The sequence below is a fragment of the Podarcis liolepis genome (assembly GCF_965112155.1).
Source record: "Podarcis liolepis genome assembly, chromosome: 4".
Lineage (NCBI taxonomy): Eukaryota > Metazoa > Chordata > Lepidosauria > Squamata > Lacertidae > Podarcis > Podarcis liolepis.
The window spans coordinates 62,833,930-62,858,296 of NC_139558.1; the positions used below are offsets into that span (position 1 = coordinate 62,833,930).

General features: G+C 39.7%; 1 protein-coding gene across 1 annotated transcript in view; it reads right to left on the reverse strand.

The window, feature by feature from the left end:
* GBE1 (1,4-alpha-glucan branching enzyme 1) overlaps positions 1–24,367 on the reverse strand; it is a 162,157-nt gene that overhangs the window by 11,449 nt on the left and 126,341 nt on the right. Inside the window, 3 exon segments of the mRNA XM_083498636.1 lie at positions 1,812–1,929; positions 15,547–15,677; positions 24,109–24,293. Coding sequence (XP_083354762.1) covers positions 1,812–1,929; positions 15,547–15,677; positions 24,109–24,293 — 434 coding nt within the window.

The window sequence follows — 24,367 nt, forward strand, 5'->3', positions numbered from 1 at the left end:
GTATTTTGTTGCTTTGGCTTCTGTTGTGTGTGTGAAATTGATACTTAATTTTCCACTGAATGCAAAATGTAGCAGCAGAATAAATATACATTTCTTCCAGAAATGGTAAACTAACCATTCACAATGTTTTAAAGGTTTAAAGCGGTACAAAACTTGGGTAACCAAAACTTCCTATTTCCTCAAAGAGAAAGAAAAATTAAGTTAGAAGCAATTTAGGGATTTTATTAACAAACGTTATAACGCTTAACATGGTATGGTAATTGTAGGAGAAACAACTTGATATTGGCAGAGTTACACCTTTAGTCCATACAGAATGGGGCTGGGGGACACTAATTAGTGATGCCACAAAGGTTCAAAATACAAATTTGCCTATGTTGAAATGGTTAGATGCAATATGAATCAAATGCAATTTCTCTGAAAAGTTCTAATATAGCTTTAAATGCAAAATAAGAATCTGTACACATTCACTGTTTGCTTGGCTTAACAAAGTCATGCCTTCAAATTTCATCAATGTCTGTCAAACCTCCTCCCTGCAACCACTCCCCCCCCCAAAAAAAAACCCCCCATCCTAGCCATTTAATAGTAGTGTATGGAAATGCATGACAATTTGTTTATTCCAAAAATGGGCAGCCTCTGAATCAGGCATACCCAAACTGAACTATGAGCCAGGAATGTGGTCAGCTATCTTATCCTGTAAGGCCTGCAAGCCTGGAATGGATGCACCCATTATACTAATATTTGTGAGAAGGGCTTCAAATTTCTAGTGATGTAACCATTTTCTTCAGTAAGTTGCTAAGGAAAGTGAAGATGGTAAAAAGCCCATATATAATGTAAATGCGTAAGTAAATTTAGAGATGAGTCCAAGTGTACTGGAAGAACTCGAAAGAATGATCTACAAAAAATGCAAGCATGTACAGAGACTATGCACATACCTCTTTGGATCACAGTATTAGCCAATATAGTGAGCTCATAATTTGTAAGAAATAAAGTGTATCAGGGTAGTGGGATATGGTTATAAATGTAAAATAGAACTGAAACAATGGGTTGTATACAACTCAGAGTAGATGTTCTGAATTTAATGGACCTAAATCAGCTGTCTATTGGGTCTACTCTAAGTAGGACTATCATTGTGTGTAAGCCAATGAATCAAAGGAGCAAAAATATTCTCCCCACATACTATCATGTTTTTAGGTCACCAAGAAAAAAAAAGAGAGGTATGGTTTAGACATTGCTAAGTATAACCGAAAGTGAAAATAATTCACGGAACCCTAAGAAAAAAAAGCATATGTATCTACAGAACTTTGAAGAATTGTCAAACTAGTAATTTGTTACTCCTTGTTTAGGGGGCTCCCTAAGTCACTACTGGAAAAATTAGGATGTTGAGGCCTGTTCATGCAGCGAGACTCAAACACACACAGAGCAAAACTCAAAGTTTATATGTAAAAGGAAATAGGAAAACATGCAAGTTACTGAGACATGAAAATGCGACAATTCAGAATTAAACAGCATGAGAAAGAAAATGCAGACTAAAATGGTTTCATGCTTAGTTATTTCAGATAATTGTTGTATCTTGTTCAGTTATACTTGATATAGGATATTGAGGAACATTATTGTCCAACTATCAGTTGGCCCAAGTCACACTGCATTCACTGATGGCCTTTAGTTTAATCTTAAGATTTTCATGCAAACTTCAATAGTCATATTTCAGAGACAAAAGGCATAATGCAGGTTTTTAATAGGGAATTTAAAATGTTAACTATCACTGCAGACATACCTTTGCAGAAGTGAAGTAGAAAAAAAAATGTACTTACCAAAAGAGAATTAGGCCGACCGTTATGTCCATACTCCTGTGAGAAGAATTCTGTATTATGGTCCAGTCTGTTATGTCCTGCATACTCCGGAGCATCAGAATCCAGTGCAATTTTATACTTAAGGTAACGGTTAAGGAATTTACACTCGGTATAAACTGAAAATAGTTAATAATAAATGGAACCAAAGCAACTTAAAACTACCAAAATGAACTTTTCATGTAATATAACACATAGAGATCCCAACTGTGTTTGCCACACTACTCTAGAGCATCACTCTAAAAGATAAGTGCAGTCTATTCCCCAACTACGTGTAACAGAATACTATCAACTGTAGCAGCAAATGTATCCCTCAGATTTACTAGTCATCTGTTTTACTAAAAGTTTAGCAAGAATATAATCTTGCAAGCACTATATTTTGTACCAATGAAATTGAAAATGGCAGTTCTTCCTCACCTGGAGTCATAGAAAGTTTCGAAATCACCCTCTTTTGTGACAGAGCAGCACTAACATAACTAATAGTCATTCACTGTGGGTGGGACCCAAAATTAAGTCATTATCAGAGTAGACCTATTGAAAATAAATGCACTTCTAAGTATGACTTATATGGATCTCACCCTTTGCATGTAACAACAACAACAACAACAACAACAGCTGCAACAACAACAGGAAAAAAATTCTCAATAGAGAAGTCAAAGACCTAGTTTGCATGACACAGTAAACCAAACTAAGGCTTATCCAGACCAGGCCAATATGTGAGCTCCCAAAAAGAAGCTTCGTCCCAAACCATAGTTTGACTTTCTATCAGGCAAACCAGGCCAATGACGTAATGGCAATTTAAAACTCTCTCAAGAACTGGCTTTGCTTTCAAAAAGTTTTACTGGCAAAAGAAACAAACAAAACTTAAGAGTGAAGAGGAACATGTTTGGAACAATGTTCCAGAACCTTAATTTTGAGCTGGGGAAAAGACTTTCTGATGGAGCCTCCACTAATAGGATTAGAGCAGAATGAAGCCATGCTTGTTCTTTTGATGATTCAAAGTGCTCTAAGGCTTCATTGTTTGTTCAGCCTTTTGATCAAGTCTGAGGATTGCGATGCTAACGGAATTGGTATCATTTATATCTTTTGACACAACTCTCTCAGCTGAATTGGGCTTTAGCAACAAGTTACAATTGTTTTTATTTATGCATCCAACCATCAGGAAGGAAGTCTGAAATACTGCGTAAAGATGCTAAAATTGGAAGTCTGGTTGTTGAGAAAACAAATAAATTTATTGCCATAGGGTTGCATAATTCCATGATTTGTCATAAGAATGTGGCTCACCTCAAACGTCTTCATTTCCAGTACTAATCCAATTTGCTTCTGAATGATGCCACATGATAAATGTTTAGGGGTTTTTTTTGGGGGGGGGATAATAACAATTATATTATTTATGTTATTGACATTCCATAAAATGGTTTATTATCTAGCACTTTGTTCAAAACAAAGAAGAGATTTTAAGTTGAGACAGTTCCAAGTTGTGATGAATCATGAGAGTTTAGGGTATATGGTTCTATTGATAGTACTTCTGTCCTATTTTTAAAATCTACTAGTGTGGTTTTATTTTTATAAAGTTTGGGGAAATTACCAGCCTGGGCTGCCTGTGTAGACTCTTCCTTACCTCTGAACCAGTGGGAGTCCTGCCCCAAGCCTAAGAGTTGCACGAAGAGGGAGAGGGAAATACAGTGGTGCCTTGGTTTGCATACGTTTCGGATTAGAGACACATCAAAGCCGGAAGTGCATGTCCCCGTTTGCAACCTTTTTTTGGATTACAACCCATTATTTTTTTTGGATTACGAACAAACATTTTTTGGAGGCCCCATTGGCGAAAGCGTGCCTTGGATTACAACCTGTTTTGGTTTACAAACGGACCTCCAGAATGGATTATGTTTTGTAAACCAAGGTACCAATGTACTTTCTTTTCTTTTTGAATATTTTTATTACAAATATACACAACATATGTATAACATAATAAACATATTATAAATATTGATGAATAATATCTTATCAGCAAAAGGTGCTAGCTCACTATGAAAACCTTGAACTTTTTTAGCTGTGGGAATATTTGATATTTTTATTTATATTTTGTGTTGCTTTTTTGTAGTTTACCACCCTGAGCTTCTTGGAGAGGAAGGCAGAATTAATCAACAAAAGAAAACAATAATTTGACATTTACATTTTATTAATAAAGATGAATATATGCAAGATGCTTCATCTGATATCTTAGCAACAAGATGATTCTAGTATGGCAAATGCTCTGTAATTAATATCTGTATTAGATTGTTGTTTCATATAATAAATAAAAGGCACCCACAGTTGCTCAAATGTTTGCTTCTTTTGTCTGTCTTCATGTAAATGAGCAAAATCTGTTAACTTGACCTTTGAAGCTATTTACCGCACATAATCCTTTCCTTCTATGTTGGTGCTAGACAGCATCTATTTCGGAGACAAAACTGTTTTTGCTGCCGTTAAAAGATATGTGTGTGTGAATGATTTCTATCATTACGGCATTTCAAATGGAAGGGTTTGCCCTCCACTCCGCCTGTGCTGCAATCCTACAGAAAAAATGGTACCACTGGGTAAAAGGTCTATACAGTGGGACCTCGGGTTAAGAACTTAATTTGTTCTGGAGGTCTGTTCTTAACCTGAAACTGTTCTTAACCTGAGGTACCACTTTAACTAATGGGGCCTCCCGCTGCTGCCGTGCTGTGGCGGCGCAATTTCTGTTCTCATCCTGAAGCAAAGTTCTTAACCCGAGGTACTATTTCTGGGTTAGTGGAATCTGTAACCTGAAGCGTCTATAACCTGAAGCTTCTGTAACTGAGGTACCACTGTAGAAGGAAGTTTGTTGTATGAGTGTGGGCTCTCTTCATAACATGGAACCATGATAATGTGGAGATATTATACACATACAGTAGGCTCTGTATGTGTATTTGCTGCCCCAACGTGTGACCAGAGGCCCACTGAACCTAGCTTCCCTCGTCAGAATATTGCAGCAAGAAGTCAGGTCTCTGCTCTCCTCCTCCACACAATTACAACCACAGATGGTTCATAGTCTACTTTTTGCTCTTGAAGCAGCAGCTTTATGACTTCAACAACCAAAGCCTGCTTCTCAGCTAAATCTTTGTACTCGGTGCTGACTGTTGATGGTTACACCTGGCTCAGCTGCCTAGGAGAAAATGCTGCACTCTACATTTCCATGTTGCTCAAGCAAGCTCTCATCACCACATGGGCATACTTAACTTCCCATACCATGGCCATGAGTGCTAACATGCTTTCTGCTAGAACACAGATTAAAAAAAGCCACACATGCAGAATTAAATGACTTTGAACTTTTCCAGCAATGACAAACCAAACTGCACCATCCCAGTCATGACTCCAACTGATGTAGCAACAGCATATATAACAACTATCAGGACTGATCATTATGCTGTTTGACACCATTTCCTAAGGTTTAAATATGAATTCTTGTTGGGTCTCTCTCTACGAAAAAGTATGTCTCCCATCTTTGTTTTCCAGAGATCGTTGTTAGTATTCATGCTTTGATGCTCTAGCAAACAGAGATGTTTAGATAATATATTCATATTTCACAGCCAAGGGATTGAGATATGCTTTTTGCATTCCTGTTATCTTTAGTTTTCACCTTGTTAACTTGCTTTCCCTTCCATTGTACTTCAACCAATATATGCATATATAAAACACAAACTTGTACCAGTTTCACCATGTGATGAAGCAGGCTTTTGCCTATAGAAACTCATGTCACAATAAGCCAGTTGGCTTTCAAAATCCCACAGCACTTTTGTCTGTTTGAAAGAAGCCACAGAACATATAACCACCCAAACTGCCCAAGACTCCAGTACTGGGGCTTCCCGGTTCATTTTTATTATTATTCTTGGAGAGCATCTCTTGTACCAAAGTGAATAGGGTAACTCTGGCTCCAGTGTGTACATGAGAGCATCTGCGGGCATACTGGAGATATTGGACCATATAAAATTCTAAAAGAGTTAATATTAATATAGTTCATACCTAGTTTTAGGCTATAGTTTTTCCTCAGTTTTTAACTGCTAGCTCTATTGCCTTTCATATAATGCCAAGCTCCGAAAGCCAGAAAATCTAAAACACTGGCACACTCTATTTTATAAATATGCCTAAATGGCTCCTTGTTTTATTGTCACAGACCACACAGAAACCTATAAAGAACAACTTCAGATAGTCTCTCTGGTGCCTTTTAAAACTCAGCACCAGCAAATGCTTCTACTGTGTCATTGTAGTTTATGAATGTGAGCATAATGTTTCCCACCGGCATTTCTACAGTATATGTTACATTTTATAATTCATCATTGTTGCCGAAAGCTCTGACATCTTTAAAGGCTGCTTTAAATTTATTTACCAGCAAATGAAAATGTTTATAGCTTTGTTAATTTTAAGAATAATATATATGGTCACATCTCCCTAAGCAAGGCTATGGAAGTAATTCTAACAATGCTATATTTACCTAATGATATTTTCCTCTTGCTCCACTCTATATCTCTCTCAATTTGCTGTAATAAAATTACTCATAAACATGTTAAGAAATTTTTCACAAATGGAGAAAGGAACGGAAAAACAGTTTTTGTACAAAAAGACCCAAACTGTTCCAAAATAAGTTCACTGTGGGTTCAATTCCTTTAGCATTTGAAAATATCTAAAAGTCTCTGGTGCGGGAATTGAGCCAATTCCCTATTTCCTGCCTAAAGGTCACTGGGAAAGTTTCTGCATAGCATGTGTGTCCATGTCAGTGTCACATGATATGGAGATGATATACCATATTGGCCTGAATATAAGCCACATCCAAATATAAGCCGCACCTTTAAAATTTAAGGGGGGAGGGGAGAAAAAAAAGACAATACCCGAATATAAGCCGCTCCCTTAAAATTCTGTAGGCACTCACACCTGTTCCCGTTTTATTGTATGTCTGTTTCAGCAGCAATATTGTAAATGCCTAATGTTGCAAGGTCGTGAATTTAAGCCGCACTTTAACTTTTCATGGTTGGAATTTGGAAAAAAGGTGAGGCTTATATTCAGGCCAATACGATTCTGTGGAAGCCACGTAACATTTCCTGCACGTTGTATAGGCAGCCCTACCATTGCAGCTACCACAGGAAACTATTAATGCAGGCTGAGGGTATAATATGACTACATACTCCCAAGTCTCTGCCTGTCCTCCCTTCAATCACCCTCCAGTACTATAAACAAGAGGGAGATGGAATGCAACTGGGGTGCATGCATACAACTTCATTCAGCCTGAGGGCTCACAGTTGCAGACACAAACCTTAGATGGAACATGTCAACTACTCTACTGGAGTTTCTTCATAGGCAGTGATGTTATACATACCACACAGATATTGTTTTAATAACCAATAGATTTCTCAGACTAATTCATTTAGGTTCATCCCAATTATACCTCAGACCTGAACAGGTTTTCTTTATAAATATTTCTGTCATTCATACTTGAAATGAGGACTAAGAAGTACTTCCATTGCTTCTTGTATAATACCATTATTTTCATCTTCTACTCTAGCTCAAGTACAGAAGAGAGACCAAAGACAATCCGTCTGAAAACAAAACAAAATGCATTATCCTTACTGTTCTTTATCTATAACCAACGAACAAACCCAATGAACCCATGCATAGAGTGAGCTTAAAATGAGAATCTTGTGATTATCTATTATATGACGTACTTAATTATTATGCTTTTGATGTTTTCAAACTAATTCTTAAAGCAAAGCATTATTTTTCAAAAAAATCTTATGCTGGCTTAATGACACATAAAGCATCATTAGGTAAATTCAAACCACATATAAAGCAGAAAATTAGTATTTCACCCGTAGCATAAACGATAATTGTCATTTATGAAGATTATGATACGGCATAATTAAGACCTTTTGTTTAGAGAAGGCTGATGAGAATTTATGCCCAATTGCTGAAAAATGTGGCATGCCAGCATTGATCAAAGTATTAATGGGGGAACTATTAGCTTCCTTCCTTTCTGATTTCATTTCTGTAGACATTTGTCATGAATCTTAGAAAAGAAACGGTTCTGGTCTGTCACAGATAAAACAGTCCTCTAGGAAAATATTTTAATGGCAAGTTTCAACAGCTGTAATCGTCTCGGAAAGGACTGTAGCTCTGAGAATGGGGTGGAGCACAGCAGCAGAGCACATACTCTGCAGGCAAGATGGCCAAGGTTCAATCTAGAGGTCTGGTTCAATCCTAGGCATCTCCAGTTGGGTTCAGCCAGTGCTACTCAGAGCGCAGGAAACACTGAGCCAAATGGGCTAACAGTCTGATTTGGTGAAAGGCTATATCCCTAATGTGACCCCCTTTCCTAATCCAAAATACTTCAAAAACACCAAAAAACGTGACATAAGGATCATTGGCATTATCATGAGACCTCTAATCATGTAGATGTCTAGATTCAGAAGAACATCTGTGAAGTTGTAAGGATGTGATTCTTTTTGTGACAGCTGATCTGGTTATTTCATTTTAAATAGAGGTCACAACAAAGGCTGAAGCGACTTTTGCATAAACTAAAAGGATAAAATAAACTAAGAACAGCATCTTTTGTATTGTATTGTCGAGCCACTAAAATATTGAAGCCTCTGGTGTAATGAAATAATTACATGTTGTACAGTACTTGGGGGGGGGTGTAGAAAGAGAATCCGCAGCTGCTGATTTATGTCCCTCCCCAACCCATGGGTCACCAAATTAAGCTAAGGCTTAATTCTTCCTTCTCAGCTGTAATGTTGCTATGAAACCACTCTTCCCCACTGTAATTAGGCTTGGAAAGAACTTGGGGTTTTTTCGTGCCTAATTTTTGTGAGAGGGGATTTTTTGTGAATCTCCTTTCTGGAGTTTGCAGCTGGGAGGGAAAGCTTCCTGACTCCCCAACTGCACTCTCCAGGAAGATCACCCCCAACATTAGGTTTAGAAACGCCTAATTGCTGGTGGTGGGGAGTTGGGGAGGGGAGGAAGAGCAAAACATGCACACGTATGAGCTAAATATTATATTATTATAAATTATTATTATATTATATTATTATAAATCATCATAATAAATTTATATGCTGCCCATCTGACAGGGTTACCCCAGGCACTCTGGGCGGTTTCCAACAAATTAAAACACAATATGACACCAAACATTAAAAACTTCTCTATACAGGGCTGCCTTCCAATGTCTTCTAAAAGTCAGATAGTTGTTTATTTCCTTGACATCTAATGGGAGGGCATTCCACAGGGTGGGTGTGACTACCGAGAAGGCCCTCTGCGTGGTTCCCTGAAGTATATACATGTGTGTGTGGCACTATGACAGTTTCTTCAGTTTGCAAATGTGCCCTGCTGCAATAAGCTGTGCCTGAAAAAGGATTTCCTTTTGTTTCATTCCTATGAACCCTATCTTGTGTGGCCAAGAAGAGAAGATTTTTCACCTGGCCTTCATCCATGAAAGGCAACAGGGTTTTTAAATGTTATTTTACCACATTTATCTACTACCTGGATATACACTATTCACAACTGTGTCCTGATACTGACCAGACCGAGGCTCCCTTCAGCAAGGTAGTAGCTGCCTCATGTGCCCAGGGACAAATTGGAAGTTTCAAGTGGGAGTCTTGTTTGTGATAGGCATGAGAGTTCTCTATTAATTGCGTCCAAGCAAAAGAAAATCAGTTTTATAGTGCAACATATATGCAGAAAGGACATTAATGGTTTGTTTTGTGAATACATTTTCCACCAGTTTGAATGTATTGGAGATTATTATAGTCACTTGTCTGTTTTCTATTTTATTTACAATGACCAACAATTATTTTTTTCTTACATAGAATCTGAAACTTTTTCCATTCATCTAAGCTGTCTGAAGCACAAAATGTTGTGAAAACAACTTAAATGCATCAGCAAAACTGAATTTATTTCACTCTGCTTTTAAAAATAAAAATTAAAGTTTTGCTTACCAGGAGTTGTCGCTCTACAAGGTGTCCTCTGAAGCTTTCCAGAACATTCCAGTATCTCACCTTACACATGTGCAGTTCTAGACCTGGGACTGTGCAGATGCCGCAACAAACTAGTAAAAAGCATGCTGCCCGACTACTACGTTACATGAAATCTGAATTTCGTTCTAAAGCCCTCCCCGCCCAGACACCAGTTCAATAGTAGGTGAGAAGTGTTCTCATTCCCTGATATTAACCTTAACAGATGAAGCACCTTGATGGAGCTTGGCATTTGGCTGATCCTAAATTAAATTCTTTGTCTTCATTTTATATAAAGCTTGAATTCTAATAACCAGGGACAGTTACATAACTGCACTTCAAAGCAGCGAGGAAACGAAGCAGCTACAAAGCAACATTTTTGCCTTGGGCAATCACACTCCAGTGACTCATTCAAGTGACCTTATTTGCTCATTAGAAGCTCTAGGTGCAGGTTGCAAATGTCAGGGAGCTTAAATTTACATCTTTAAGAAGTACAGCTACCTGAATCTTAATGCTAATCTTCCTGAGATCTCAGGCCATATCTAACATTATTTACTTAGCTATCCAGTTGACATACTGCTCCATTCCTACTATGAATCTGCATTAGTATGCCCTTCACCCTAGTTATTAAATTGTTTGATGCTTCATGTAGTATGCAAAACTAGAAAGCTTGCAGCTGAGGTAACCCTTTCTCTTTGACCCTTTGCAAAACTTTTTTTTAAAGCATCAGGCACTGCAGTGACATTATCATGCACACTGGAGGTAAAGGAACAACCCATTCTTTAAAAAACAAAATAAGCTGGAAGAAGGAAAATGGAAGTTCACACATCTGAATTTCTTTTTCTATATGTGATGAGACTATATTCTGCTTGCTGGAACAGCTCTTCCGACCAGAAAGCACAAATAAAAATAAAATTACAACATGGGGCAACATCTCCTGAATGTATGGGGAACTGGAAATTTTCTGAACCGTCTGATAGGAAATGTTAGGGGCGTGTGGGTTTGTGTAGTATCCATGTATTTCACAGTATTTATAAACCCACCCTTCATCATGCTGATCTCAGGGAAGGTTAAAAACAAAATGCGGACCTAAACCAAGTAGATTAGCACTACATAGGTCAGCAACACATAAAAATATCATGGGTGAAACCCAACACTGCATGTACCTTGACATGTGCAACAAGACACTTCCCCTCTAAAAAGAACCAAATCTTCTTCCACAGTGTCCTCAGCTTTTTAGGATTTGCACACACACACTTAAAAAATTATAATACATTAAACAGCAGGCAATTGAAAAACAACGGGCTAAAAAGACTGTCCCTGAAAGCCTGAGTAGTGAGAAGAAAGCAAAGTAAAAAAGACTTATGCACAACACGGTTTAAGGCAAAAAGCCTATAGTATATGAAAAGTTAGTTAATAATATAGGAATGCAAATTAAATAGGCACTAAGAGTCATTTAGTAAGCAAATAAGAAAGGACAGCAAAAGCCTTCACATTATTTCTGCAATTCCTTCATTTTTGTGTATACCAAATTTTTGAAAGTTCTGGTAAATTTTCTATCCATAACCTTTTAAAGTCCATAGAATGTGAAACGCCATCATTTCTTGCCAGAGAGTTGAACACACATTTCCAAGACATGACTGAAAGCTTCATCTACTTGGATGAAATTCACAGCCTGGATCAGAAAAAAGCAGGAGTGAGAGGCCTTCTCAGTGTATGCTGACAGTGCTAGCTACAGTTGGTACCTCGCAAGACGAATGCCTCGCAAGACGAAAAACGCGCAAGACGAAAGAGTTTTCCGTTTTTTGAGTCGTTCCGCAAGACGAATTTCCCTATGGGCTTGCTTCGCAAGACGAAACGTCTTGCAAGTTCTTGTGAGTTTGTTTCCTTTTTCTTAAAGCTGCTAAGCCGTTAATAGCCGCTAAGCCGTTAATAGCCGCTAAGCCGGCATGAGCCGCTAATAGCCGTGCTTCGCAAGACGAAAAAAACGCAAGTCGAAGAGACTCGCAGAACGGATTAATTTCGTCTTGCGAGGCACCACTGTATTCTTAAAAGCATGACTTGTGCTATGTGGATGAGTTTCTCCCTATGTTTTTCACGTCCAGTGGCACCATGGTTTGATTAATACCTGTGTAGGCACTCTAGATGTTCCTTTGAATGCATTTTTCATATACTGTATAAAGTTCTCTTGCACTGTAGGCAACACAGTACTTCAGCTAAATGAAATGCTCATGTATGGGTGCATTTGTGAAGTCTCAAGAGGACAGAAGCTCTGAGACACAGAACAGGTGCTTTCTGCCATAAATTTCCTGAGTTTTAACACTGTGGTAGAAGCTGGTTAAATGAAGACACAGGTAACTGTGAGAGTCAATGTCACACACAGAGTCAGAATTGTGCTTGAAGTTTTCATGTCAGTGATTCACACTCTTGGAGGCAAAATCCTGCTGGGAAGCAGTGTGGCAAAAATGGCAACAAAGTTCAGATTATGCATACTATAGTTCTTTAACGCATGTGCGTTACCATGTGTGTGTGTTTCCTGTTGATGGGTTTAGCCCATTTGTGAGTGACACAAGATACACTCTTCTCTGTGGAACTTCTTTCCCCATAGAGTTGCATTTGTCCCACTATCCCCATCAACATTTTGATTTAAATTAAATATGCACTTGTTTGTCTAGACATTTGGAGATAGGCGATTCAGGTTTGATGGCCTAGTATAGTCAATGTCTGTTCTACTGATGTAAATTGTTTTTAGCTGATATTATTTTCTACTATTTTTAAAATTACTTTTATTTTAATAGGCTAGAAAAACATTCTAATTTTGACTATGTCGTACAGTGCCCTAGGCTGCTACAGGAGAAAGGATGGAGTACAAATAAATAAATAAAAATAAAAGATATGTTGTGCATTCGTTTCTCCATTAGGAGATTTATTTTTCCCCCTCTCTTAATATTAAAAAGGCATGTTGAATTTTCTGTAAGCAATTATTTGTGTTGAGAATGTCTGATGTATTTTCACTTCATTAAATCCTAATCTGATTTCCACTGAGTCAAAATAAATGTAGAGAGCACACAAGAAACAGCGGCAAATGCTACCACTGGGTGCATCTCTCAAACAAATTTTCCAATAACATTTGCTTGAATAAGAATTCAGTTTTGCTTTGACTAAGCTTATGTTCAGTTCACAGTGTTGAGACTGCATTGATGCCCTGGACAAACTAGCAATGGACCAAATTGATTGAAAACCACTGAGACCTGTGATTCACAACAGGAAAATGGGAGCTAGGGAATTTGACTCAAAAACTGTACACTATATAGTGGTCTAGCATAATTCAAGGTGAAAAGTACCATTAATTCACAGTGGATTCTATTGGTCTTCATCAATCTCATATGTACAATGGAAAATGCCAAGAGTTTACATGCACACTAAAATACAGATAATGCAGAAATATTTGGGTTCCCTTTCCATACACATATATAAAGTAGGCTAAAATTTAGCTTTCATCTGCAAGCCCTTCTACTAAATACCACCACATGGAAATGATGTCATGGAATAATACATAAACAGTCTACATATTTTGCCTCTCCAAGGACAACAATCTCCATTATGGGAAGAAACAGGGCAGCCAGGGGCTGGCATTTGAATTGGATCGCCCAGAGGGTTAGAGGAGCAAAGAGGCAAGGAATGCAATAGTGCAGCGAAAGGAAAGACAACAGTGGGTTAAGAAAAAGATGCTTAATAAATGGATTGATGCAAGAGGAAGAGGTCTGATGGGCAGACAAGGTACAGGTTTGACAAAGGTAGACTGCAAGGATGAGAGGGAGGTAGCATGCATGTGGGGAAATCTCATGCAGATTCTATGAACAGTTGAGCTATGAGCTGATGGAAAAAAAATGAGAAAACAAGGATGCTTTGGAGACTGGGTCCTGCTGACGAGAAAAGCAAACACAGAGAGAGGCTTAAAGAGACATGCTGGAAGCTGATTATCATCTCAGGAACCTGTATTCATTTAAAGTCAAAGCCTTCACACAACACACACAGAGAAGAGAAGTTATAGATGGGCATTATAAAATACCTGCTGCGGCCCTTTGCCCATGTTGGAAACTCGACTGCTACCGACGCGATGAGGCAGAGCAAGAAATAAGCCTATTTACCAAATAAACTTTGGCAATGCATATAAAGTTACTGAAAGCAAACAACAACAAAACCCAGCAAACATAAAAGGTAAAATTTGCTAAATCCTGGAAGTTACTAATTTTCAAGGTAACTGGCAAAGCTGTCATTAAAAGAGTGAGCCAAGTACAACAAAATTATGCATAATTTCACAATGATAAGAAAATACTGAGAAACAACGTAAGGCCCTCCAACGTTGCTATCCCAATAACAAATAAAGGGTGCAAGGCTCTGAATGCAGATTTGGTTTGAGGAAGGCGGGCATGGAGCAAATTGGTTCCCGTCCCACTGTTGCATGAACACATCCTAGCTAAAGAGCCTGGGGAAGGAGTCCAATTCCCACGCAAACTGACCCAGATTTGAAGTTCCAAATTAAATGGTTTACTTTGCAAGTGAAGGCCTTGTATAAAATGTGGTCACATCCCAAGGCACAAAAAAACTAATAGCAAGAGTCTGAACATTCTTACTCAGACGTAAGTCTCCGTGTGTCATGGGGCTTACTCCCAAACTGATATTAGGACTATAGTATAAAGATTTGTAACTGTCTTTGCTCAGATGCATCTTTTTTTTATCTATGTCACTCTCATCACCCCAGCTCTCTATTCTTTGCCCACTATTGAAATTTTAAACTCTCTTGGGCAGGAATCTTTTCTTTTCTTTTGCTTTGCATATAGAGAAAAGAAACTGCACATTGGTGGTGCTATATAAATTAAAATATCAACTACAACAGGAGCTATGTGAACCCTACGGCTATAAACACATTTCCTACACATTTGTGTCCATCCATATACTCAAGGATGTTTACCTTATGCATTTTTTCACATTGTTCAGCTATTATGCAATTAATAAAATGCAAACATACTGTGCATTTACAAGTGTACATTTTGTTCTAATGAAGAGCCAAAGTAACAGAATTTAAATCAACACTGCAAAAATAAACTACTAAGCAAAACTATATATTGAAGTCAAATTTTAAACAACAGTGAAGACATATCATGCCGTTAGAGGCCCATTATGGCTGTTTTGATTGTTTTCAGATTTTTTATTTTAAAAGCAGTTTTATTATTGATGTTTTTGGTGCCCATGGAACCTTGGGGAGAAAGAGTAGAATATAAATGTAAATGTAAATAATAATAATAGTTTACATTCATAAGGTGTAAGCCTCTGGCTTGTGAGCTCTTCTGTCACTTCTCTGGCATGACCACAAGGAGGAAAACACCTGCTTCCTGCTGTTCAATAACTGAGGTTTACCATTAAATTTAAAAAGAGTGATTAAACTATTGTTTACTGAAACACACCAAGATGACAAATCATAGTTTGAGACGGGCTGAGAAGGAACAACTTGCCCTTTCCGGACATAAAAAGGGGGCAGGTGTTTCTAATCTCCTCCTCATGGTTGTGCTAAATGACACGAGAAGAGGAAAGACCAAGTGAACCTGAGGCTCGTTCACATAGTGCTAAACTAAGGTTTAGTGTTACATCCAAAATGAAGTCATAATGATAAACACAAATAGGAAAGGAAAGGATATTTTCCTGGTTTTTCTATACCCACTCTGTAGTCTGTGTAGCTTTTAGATGGGTGGAAATTGAATATAAACAGAAGATTTGCCCTCTCAAAAGCAATAACTTTGTTTGATTCATGTTTTTCACTCACGTAAGCCTGCAAAAGATAAAAAAGGTAGATTTAGATGCTTACTAAAATGATTTTGAACTTAAACCACATAGAAGTAGGGCAATATGTATGCCATCATATTCAATTCAACCAAGAGTTTGTGGAGATGAAAGAAGTTCATGTAAGTGACAGTCTGTCATGAAGTAAGTAACTTCATATAAGAATTCAGATTTTAAAAAGCTGGGTAAGCTATAACGGGGGGGGGGGGGAGGAATAACGAGCCTGCTATAGTGCTATATATTTCACTTTAGCTATTGAAGGTGGTGGTATGCATATCTGTGGAGAAAATCCACCACAATGACATCTGAGGATGAAATTCTTTCAAAGGCCCTGTCCTTTACTTCACAATTCTTTTAAGTGTTCTCTGTTCCTTCTTGCTTAGGCCAACAGCTGGATTGATGGAGATTTATGGCTCCACAGAATTTTACTTTTGACATGAATCTTATAAGCAGTGTCTTTGAGATGCTGCCTGTGTCACTTTTGAATGCTTAATCAATTTCATGTCAGTTTTGCTCAGGAGAGGGAAATGGAAAGTATGCTGAGTGAAGAACCTCATTGCTTAAGAAGAGGGGTGTTTGTGAGTGTTGGGCGGTGGGAGGAAGGAACCTCTGAAGCAATCCTTCAAGTGGCACACAATACTCTAAACAATTTCAGTTCACTATATATTATACAAACCAGAAAGAAATTTTGTTTTATAAAGTGGTGCTTGCTACATGTGTTATTTCAGAGGGCTATTTTGCTTGAACCATGCATGAATTACAGAGGGCTAATTTCAAGCTGGGAGAAGGCTAAATGGTACCTGCTATGTCACTGGAAGACAAGTGTTTGGCATTCACGTTGAACTGGGGCAGCTATTAGGTATTAATATCAGAGTTGAATACTGGGGTTTTAAATCTGTACTACACCCTGTATTCAGCAAGAAACTCAAATTTAAGCACATACAATGAGAGTGCAATCCGAATCCATTTATATTTGCTGCTGGAAGGGATTAGCATATGAAGGGAGTGGTCATCCCCCAGCCTTTGATGTGGGGGCTCTGTTGCGGCTGCAAAAACCTTTGCTGAAGCGGCAGAAAGAACAGGAGGTAAGAAACTGCTGCTAGCAGTGCTCCTACTGGTGGTATTAGATGTAGGGATGCAAAGCAGGGAATGGGAGCAAAGCAGAGCCACCAGTGGAACCACTGGTTTCAAAGCTGCACCATCACTGTGAAAGAAACCTGATTGCGGCCCTCAGCTACGTACATCAAGCTGGAGATGGCATAGGGGCAAGAAAACTCCACCCCCACCCATCTTCCTCTCTAGCCAGCGTGAGCAGCAGAGTTTGGGATGTGGCAGTGGATCTCCGCTCTGTTGCTTTGTAGCCCAGGTTTGGATTGCTCTGTAAGTTGAGTGATGGTGAAGGTACAGTAAAAAAAAAGTGCAAGAATTAACAACAGTGAAACTAAATACAATTAATGCGGGAAAGACTCAGATTTACTAAAGCAGGAACCATGTGCACTCTTGCCTCTGTTCAAGTCTCACTGATTCAGTGGGACTTGCGATAAGAATGCATAGGATTAGGCTGAACAGGAATGCCGGCTCAGAGATCAGAGGTCTGGTTTAAAAGTTATACAGTAATTGACCTCATGGTGCTATTTTTCCTATACGGGGTTTTAAAATCTCTAAAATAATCCTTATTGACAATGTGCTGCCTGCCTATGTTGTAAGAGAAAAGAAGAACATTTATTAGTACTGTAACAAACAATTGGTAGAGGCACCAGGACAATTTCATACTAGTGCGTGGCCAGATAGGATGTGATGAAAATAAGAACTAACAGAGTCTACTATGACACCATTGGCTATTGCATATCTGCTTTGCATGTTAAATATGAAAAGGTATTAATTTCCAATGCAAAATCTGGTTGAATCAGAAAAACAGCAAACCGTGGATGGCACTTTAGACTAATTGTTTACCTATGAAATTAATTTCCATAAGATGACTCATTCTTTAAAGTTCTATGGTTATTTTACTGCTGCTGCTTCTCTCTTTCTCCCTGAGTTATAGAGCTGCAAAGCTTTCCAAAAAGTCTCCTGTGGCAGCAACTGTGATAATTAAAAGCTGCAATCCTATCTATTGTCAACACAAGAGCTGACACAGTCTGGGAAACGTGCGTAAAATAGCCTGCGAGGTAGAGCAATGAATGCATACAGCTTGTTAGTTATCTTTTGTTCCTTTAGTATCTTCAGCATCCTTTATTTCTTCATACTTACGTAGCGCTCCTTTACTGCTCCAACCAATTCATATATATTAACTCAGTAGCATATGTAAGGAAGGTCAAGAAGGCTAAGGCTGTGAGATATTAAGCAAGTCCCTGAGTTCATGGCAAAGTAGCATTAGAACAGGGACTCAACACCTAACATTCTTAGAACCAAGCTTCACATTATGTTTAATCTATATAGTGCAACTGTGTCTCTCATTTTTCTAAAATTAATTGCAGCTGCCAAGGAGGGACTGTTGTTGTGATTACGGCTGGGAGAAGAATTCCATCCTCAGCCATGTCTCCCTTGAAAATTGTGAGCCACCATGTGGCTCTGAGACTTAGCAAAATAGCTCTCATTGGTGCCAATAAGCATCCTCCAGAGAGGAAGTTGATCTAAGAAAAACCAGAGTGATTGCTGCATGCTTTTCATTACGTGTTACTGTCAGTGTTTGTAGAAAGCAAAAAAAAGAAGGAAAGGGTTCTGACCTCCCTTTATCTTCTCAGCCTCCTTGTCGGCACAAAAAGAGTCCACGGGAATATCCTTGCAGAGTTTTATTAAAAGTCTTTGTGCAAAACACGACCGAACACACACCAGCACCAACCAACCCAAACACCAGCCAACACCCAAACCAACAGTTCTCACCTATATATACAGCCTGCTGCAAGCCGCTGAGTCATGCTGACCCAGCTTTATTCACATTAAAGAAACAGCGGCCATTTTAGCCGTGACACCCCTTCTGTTTCTTAAATGCGAAAAACCCCAACAGAAACAATACATTACAACAATACAACAATACATTATATACATAAACCCAGTTTTGTCATTAATTCATTATGGCATGTTGCTGGCAAAGGCTTGGTAAACAAATCAGCAATATTATCTTGTGATTGACAATACTCCAGTTTGATTACCCCATTCTGTACACAATCTCTCACATTCGCATGACGGATAGCAATATGTTTTGATGCGGATTTCATTATTTCCGAGCCCGCTAATGCAATGCACGATTGGCTATCTTCATACACTTGGATAGGCAAATCTACTTTACAATCTAGATCTTTTAGTATCTGTATAAACCACATGATTTCATTGCATGCTAGCGACAGGCTCCCATATTCTGCCTCACATGATGAGGTCGCAACAAATCCTTGTTTCTTTGACCTCCATCCAATTATGGAATTGGCAAACATCATAACCATTCCACTTGTAGATTTTCTAGTAGCTACACAGCTTCCCCAGTCCGCATCAACAAATACTTCTAGTTTTTCATCTTGTGTACTAGATATCTTTAAACATACATTTAATGTCCCCTTTAGATATCTGATAAGCCTTTTCAAAGCACACCAATCGGCAGTACTGGGTTTAGATACACGTTGGCTCAGAACATTTGTAGCACATGCAATGTCTGGCCTTGACCACTGGCTTAAATACAACAGGGATCCTATTTTTGAGTGATACAACTCAGGCTGGTCAAATTCATCATCACACACTGTCTTTGGGAAATCTGGTGTCATGGGAGTCTGAACTGGCTTGCAGTTTTCCATGCCAAACTGCTCTATTAGATGAAGAATTTTCTCTTTCTGACTCAATAGGAAGCTTCCATCTGCTTCCTGCCTTACTTCTACTCCCAAGTAATTGCTTACAGGCCCTAAGGCTTTAAGCTTAAACCTCTTTTCCAGTTGACTTGTGAGCTTCTGGATCTCATCTGTGGAACTCCCTGCCACAAGCAAATCATCAACAAAGACTAAGAGCATTAGATATTTGTTGCCTGTCCCCTTGGTGTACAAGCATGGATCAGACACACTCCTTTTAAAACCAAGTTTTATAAGGGCTTCATTTAAACACTGGTTCCAACACCTTCCACTTTGTTTGAGACCATAAACAGCCTTTCTCAAACGCCAGACTGCACCATTCTCCTCTTCAAACCCAGGGGGTTGTCTCATTAACACTTCATGGTCTAAATTTGCATGCAGATATGCAGCATCAACATCAAAATGGTGCACTGCTAGTTGTCTTACAGCAGCAATGGAAAGCATTAAACGAAAAGTTTCACTCTTTACCGTGGGAGAAAACACTTCATCATAACTCTCCCCTTTAATTTGAGTGAACCCTCTGGCTACCAATCTGGCTCGAAAACGTGGTTCCCCAGATGCAAGGGTTTTCCTTTTGTAAACCCACTTGCATGACACCACTCTGCCACCAGGTGGCGGCATTATGACCTCAAACACTTTGTTACGTTTAAAAGAGTCCATTCCTTCTTTCATAGCTTGTTCCCACAAAGCACGTTCCCCAGGGGGTAAGTCTAAGACTTCATTATAACTTTGTGGTTCCACACAACTCACATTGCATACTCTCACTCCTCCTAGGGTCAAACGCTGAGGAGGTACACCCTTGTTTGAACACTGGGAGCGCCTAGGCACAACTTCTTCTTCTTCCCCCCTTATCTCTGGCTCTTCTTCCTCTTCCTCTAGAGAAGTATTATCTATTGCCACATCTTTTGGGGAAATCTGTGCCTCCTCCTCATCCTGCTCCTGTGTTGCCAATGGCTGAGAAGAAGCCTCTTCTCTTACTTGCAGGGGCAGTAGGCAATCAGGGTTGGCATGGATCGCAGTCCATCTGTCCTGGTCAGCAAAGTCTGCACTTCGTGACAGAACCACGCGTCCTGGGCGTAAATTGAAACGCCACCCTTTGCCATAGGACTGATATCCCACAAACCGCAGTTTCTGCGCTCTAGCGCCCCCTTTCTGGCGCTGAGCTTTGGGAATGTTTACATGTGCCCAAGAACCCCAATTATGGAGCATTGTCCACTCTGGTTCTTTCCCAAACAACACACGATATGGAATATCTTTTATAGAGCTAGACCAGGTTCTATTAATCAAAAAGTTCGCAGTCAGAAAAGCCTCGCCCCACAGCCTATGGTTGTGGCCCAATCCTGCATCCACTAGCAGGCAGTCCTTTACTGACTGTATCACAGCCCCACGTCTTTCACACAGACCATTTTCAGCAGGGCTATAAGGGTTAGTCAAACGGTGAGTGATCCCCTTACGTCGCAACCATGCCCCAAATTGTTTGTTCAGAAATTCTCCGCCCCTATCTGTTTGCAGCTGCACAACAGGGCGAGCGAAGAGCTTTTCAGCTTGGGCAACCCATTCTCTGAATGTGGGGAAACACTCAGATTTCTGCTTTAACAAAAACAGCCAACTAAAACGTGATTTGTCATCTATTACCAGAAAAGCATATCTGGCGCCCCCTTCAGTCTTCTGTGGAAAAGGGCCTATCACGTCACAATGGACAAGTTCTAAAACCTCTTTAGATACTCTGTCGCTTTTAGAAGCCACAGGCTTCCTCTTAGATTTGGCCATTTTACATACATTGCAATCTAGGAAACAGTTACAGCTATTTACTTTTAGGTTCTTGCACACCTTTTGCATTTCTGAAAGCACACGGAAATTGGCGTGACCCAGTTTTCTGTGCAGTTGATGTACACACCCCTTATGAACTGGCAAATTATCCTGAACCACCTGGGCTGCTTTAACAGGCTTGTCCTGCATTACATATAACCCATTTTCCAACTTTGCATGGCCACATACCTGAGTTCCATTCTTTATCAGACAGCCATCCTGCGTGAACTTAACACTATACCCTGCATTAATCAAACAGCTTACAGACAGTAAACAATAGTCCAAACTGCTGACAAACAGAGTCTCTGGTAGAGTAGTGTTCAAGCACTGCAGGAAACATGTTCCCTGGCCATCAATCTTGCTTCTACGACCATCAGCAAGATAGATTGAGTCTTTTCCATCAGCTGGCTTCTCCAGGGTCTTAAAGTCCTCCCGACTATTGCAGATAATCCTGCTGCTGCCAGAGTCCAGCAACCATGTTCCCCGAGGTATCTTTCTCTCCTCCCGAGAAAATGCAGACACAAACTGAACAGAACGCGTGTTCTTCTTCCCTGAAGAGAACCCCTTCTGCTTACGTTTCTGTGTCGATTGCTGTCTCTGCTCCATGTCGTCTCCTGGAAGTCTTGCCCTGCATTGGCTTTGGAGATGCCCGGGTTGGTTACATCTATAGCACCTCCTCACCGCCATGGCCAAGTCCAAACCTTGGCGCTGCTCCATTGGCAGATTCTGCTGCTGGCCCCCTTTGCTGTAACTCCTTCGCTCTTGGAGTTCAGCCTGTCTATCTGACCTTCTTTCTGCTTCTTCGGTCAATCTGCCAACCACATACTCAAGGGTCAGATCTCGGGGACGCATACTCTCCATGCTGTTAATCACGGGCAACCAGCTTTCAGGCAAACTTGAAAGGATAATGTAGGTTTGGTCAGTCTCATCATAATGCTTACCTCTCTGCTGTAGTTGAAGAAACAGAGATTTCAGCGTTTGAAGATGAGTTGCCAAACTCTCACCTTCTTTCATAACAGTCCTGAACAGCCTTCTGGTCAGAGAAATGATAGTTCCAGCAGTTTCTCTGACATGCATTGCCCTTAATAAATTCCAGCACTCAAACGCTGTGCTGGCATTTGCTACATGCAATAACTGAGAGTTGCTCAAACACAGCATAATTTGGGCACGGGCCCTTTCATCTAGCCGTTTTTTCTCAGCAGAGTCAGTTCTCAAAACCTCAGTTTCAACACAGTCCCATAGTCCATCTCTCCTTAACAACTGCTGCATTTTAATTGACCAACTCAGCCAGTTGCTCTCTGAGAGAAGTTCAAAAGGGATGCCTCCCCCAATATTTACAACTTGGGAAGACTGGAAATCTGCCATCTCTGCTGGTGCTTGCTGAGCCCCTTCTGTGGGGTCTCCAGCAATCTCTCCTGACTCTCTCTTTAGAGTCCAACTAGATGGTCCTGGCTGGCACTCACCGGCTTCTAGCTGCTGCCTCTGTTGACCCTCAGGTCCCGCCTGGCTCTGCAACTGGTGTAGCCGCTCTGTGAGTCACCTACTGTGGTCCTCTAGCAGTTCAAACTGTTCCAGTAGCCGACGCTGAGTGCTTTCCTGATCCTCAGATCCTAGCCGCTCCAGCGTCACTGCAGACAGTTACAGCTTGCCACCAACTGCTCCAACGCACAGCCACTGGCTCCATACACCACCAGGACTCACCAGCTCCTTGCTGAAATGCTGTTAGTCGTTTTGCACTCTGCACATGCTCAGAAACACTGGGCCCATAACCTGTCAGTGTTTGTAGAAAGCAAAAAAAAGAAGGAAAGGGTTCTGACCTCCCTTTATCTTCTCAGCCTCCTTGTCGGCACAAAAAGAGTCCACGGGAATATCCTTGCAGAGTTTTATTAAAAGTCTTTGTGCAAAACACGACCGAACACACACCAGCACCAACCAACCCAAACACCAGCCAACACCCAAACCAACAGTTCTCACCTATATATACAGCCTGCTGCAAGCCGCTGAGTCATGCTGACCCAGCTTTATTCACATTAAAGAAACAGCGGCCATTTTAGCCGTGACAGTTACATGTCGTTTGATCCTGAATGAGCTCCCTTAAAAACATAAGGGGATGTCAGGTCAAAGGCTCAACTAGTCTACCATCCCATTTTCCATAGTGACCCAGCAGATCCCACCAAGGCAGGAAATTAAGGGACTCACCCCAGCACCTGGTATTCAGTGGCAAACTGCCTCTGAACATTTTCCAACCATACCATGCACATAAGGCTGCACCACTGATGGTAACAAATTGCTAATGGGAGCTAAGAATAGTAAGAAAGCAAGAAATGTAGCACAATAACTGAACCTGGCAGTGAGTTTATTTGCAGTCTAGTTCTAAAGTTAAGTGGAATATTGACATTATGATGACAAACATTTAACAATTTATTGAAAGCTAAAAGCATTTTCTAAAAATAAGCAGTTATTATTATCAAACAAATATGTCAAAATAATTTAAACATTAGATGAAATCTAGACAGTTTTATTACTGGGCATAAATAAAATAAAATATATCAAATGTAGGGGAAAGAAAAGATATTTCTTTTCATGGTAAACAGGAGACTGTTTTTCATTGTTATATGAACACAACATCACCACTCATATGTTTTGAAAATATGTTAAAAGAAGAAAGCAGAATATAAGAAATTGCTTTATTTTATTTTCAAATGCAGTTTACCATTAGAATTTCAAACATGCACAATACTTGTGACAAATGCAAAAAACTTAATGTATATACTTTACCGGAGGTGATGAAAGCCAGCCAAATCTTTCTTCCAACTTGTTCATATCTCTGTCGAACTCATTTAGGAATCGATAGCGAAGAAGCTGATCATCAGCTAAATGAAACTGTCTCCTGGCATAATGGTAGCTTTCATTATTGCCTTGTCTGGGAAAGTCTAACCATTCTGGATGCCCAAACTCGTTACCTATATTAAACAAAACAAAGATAAAGAGATACAATATAAATAAGTCTGCGATAGTTAACACCTCTCCAAGACGC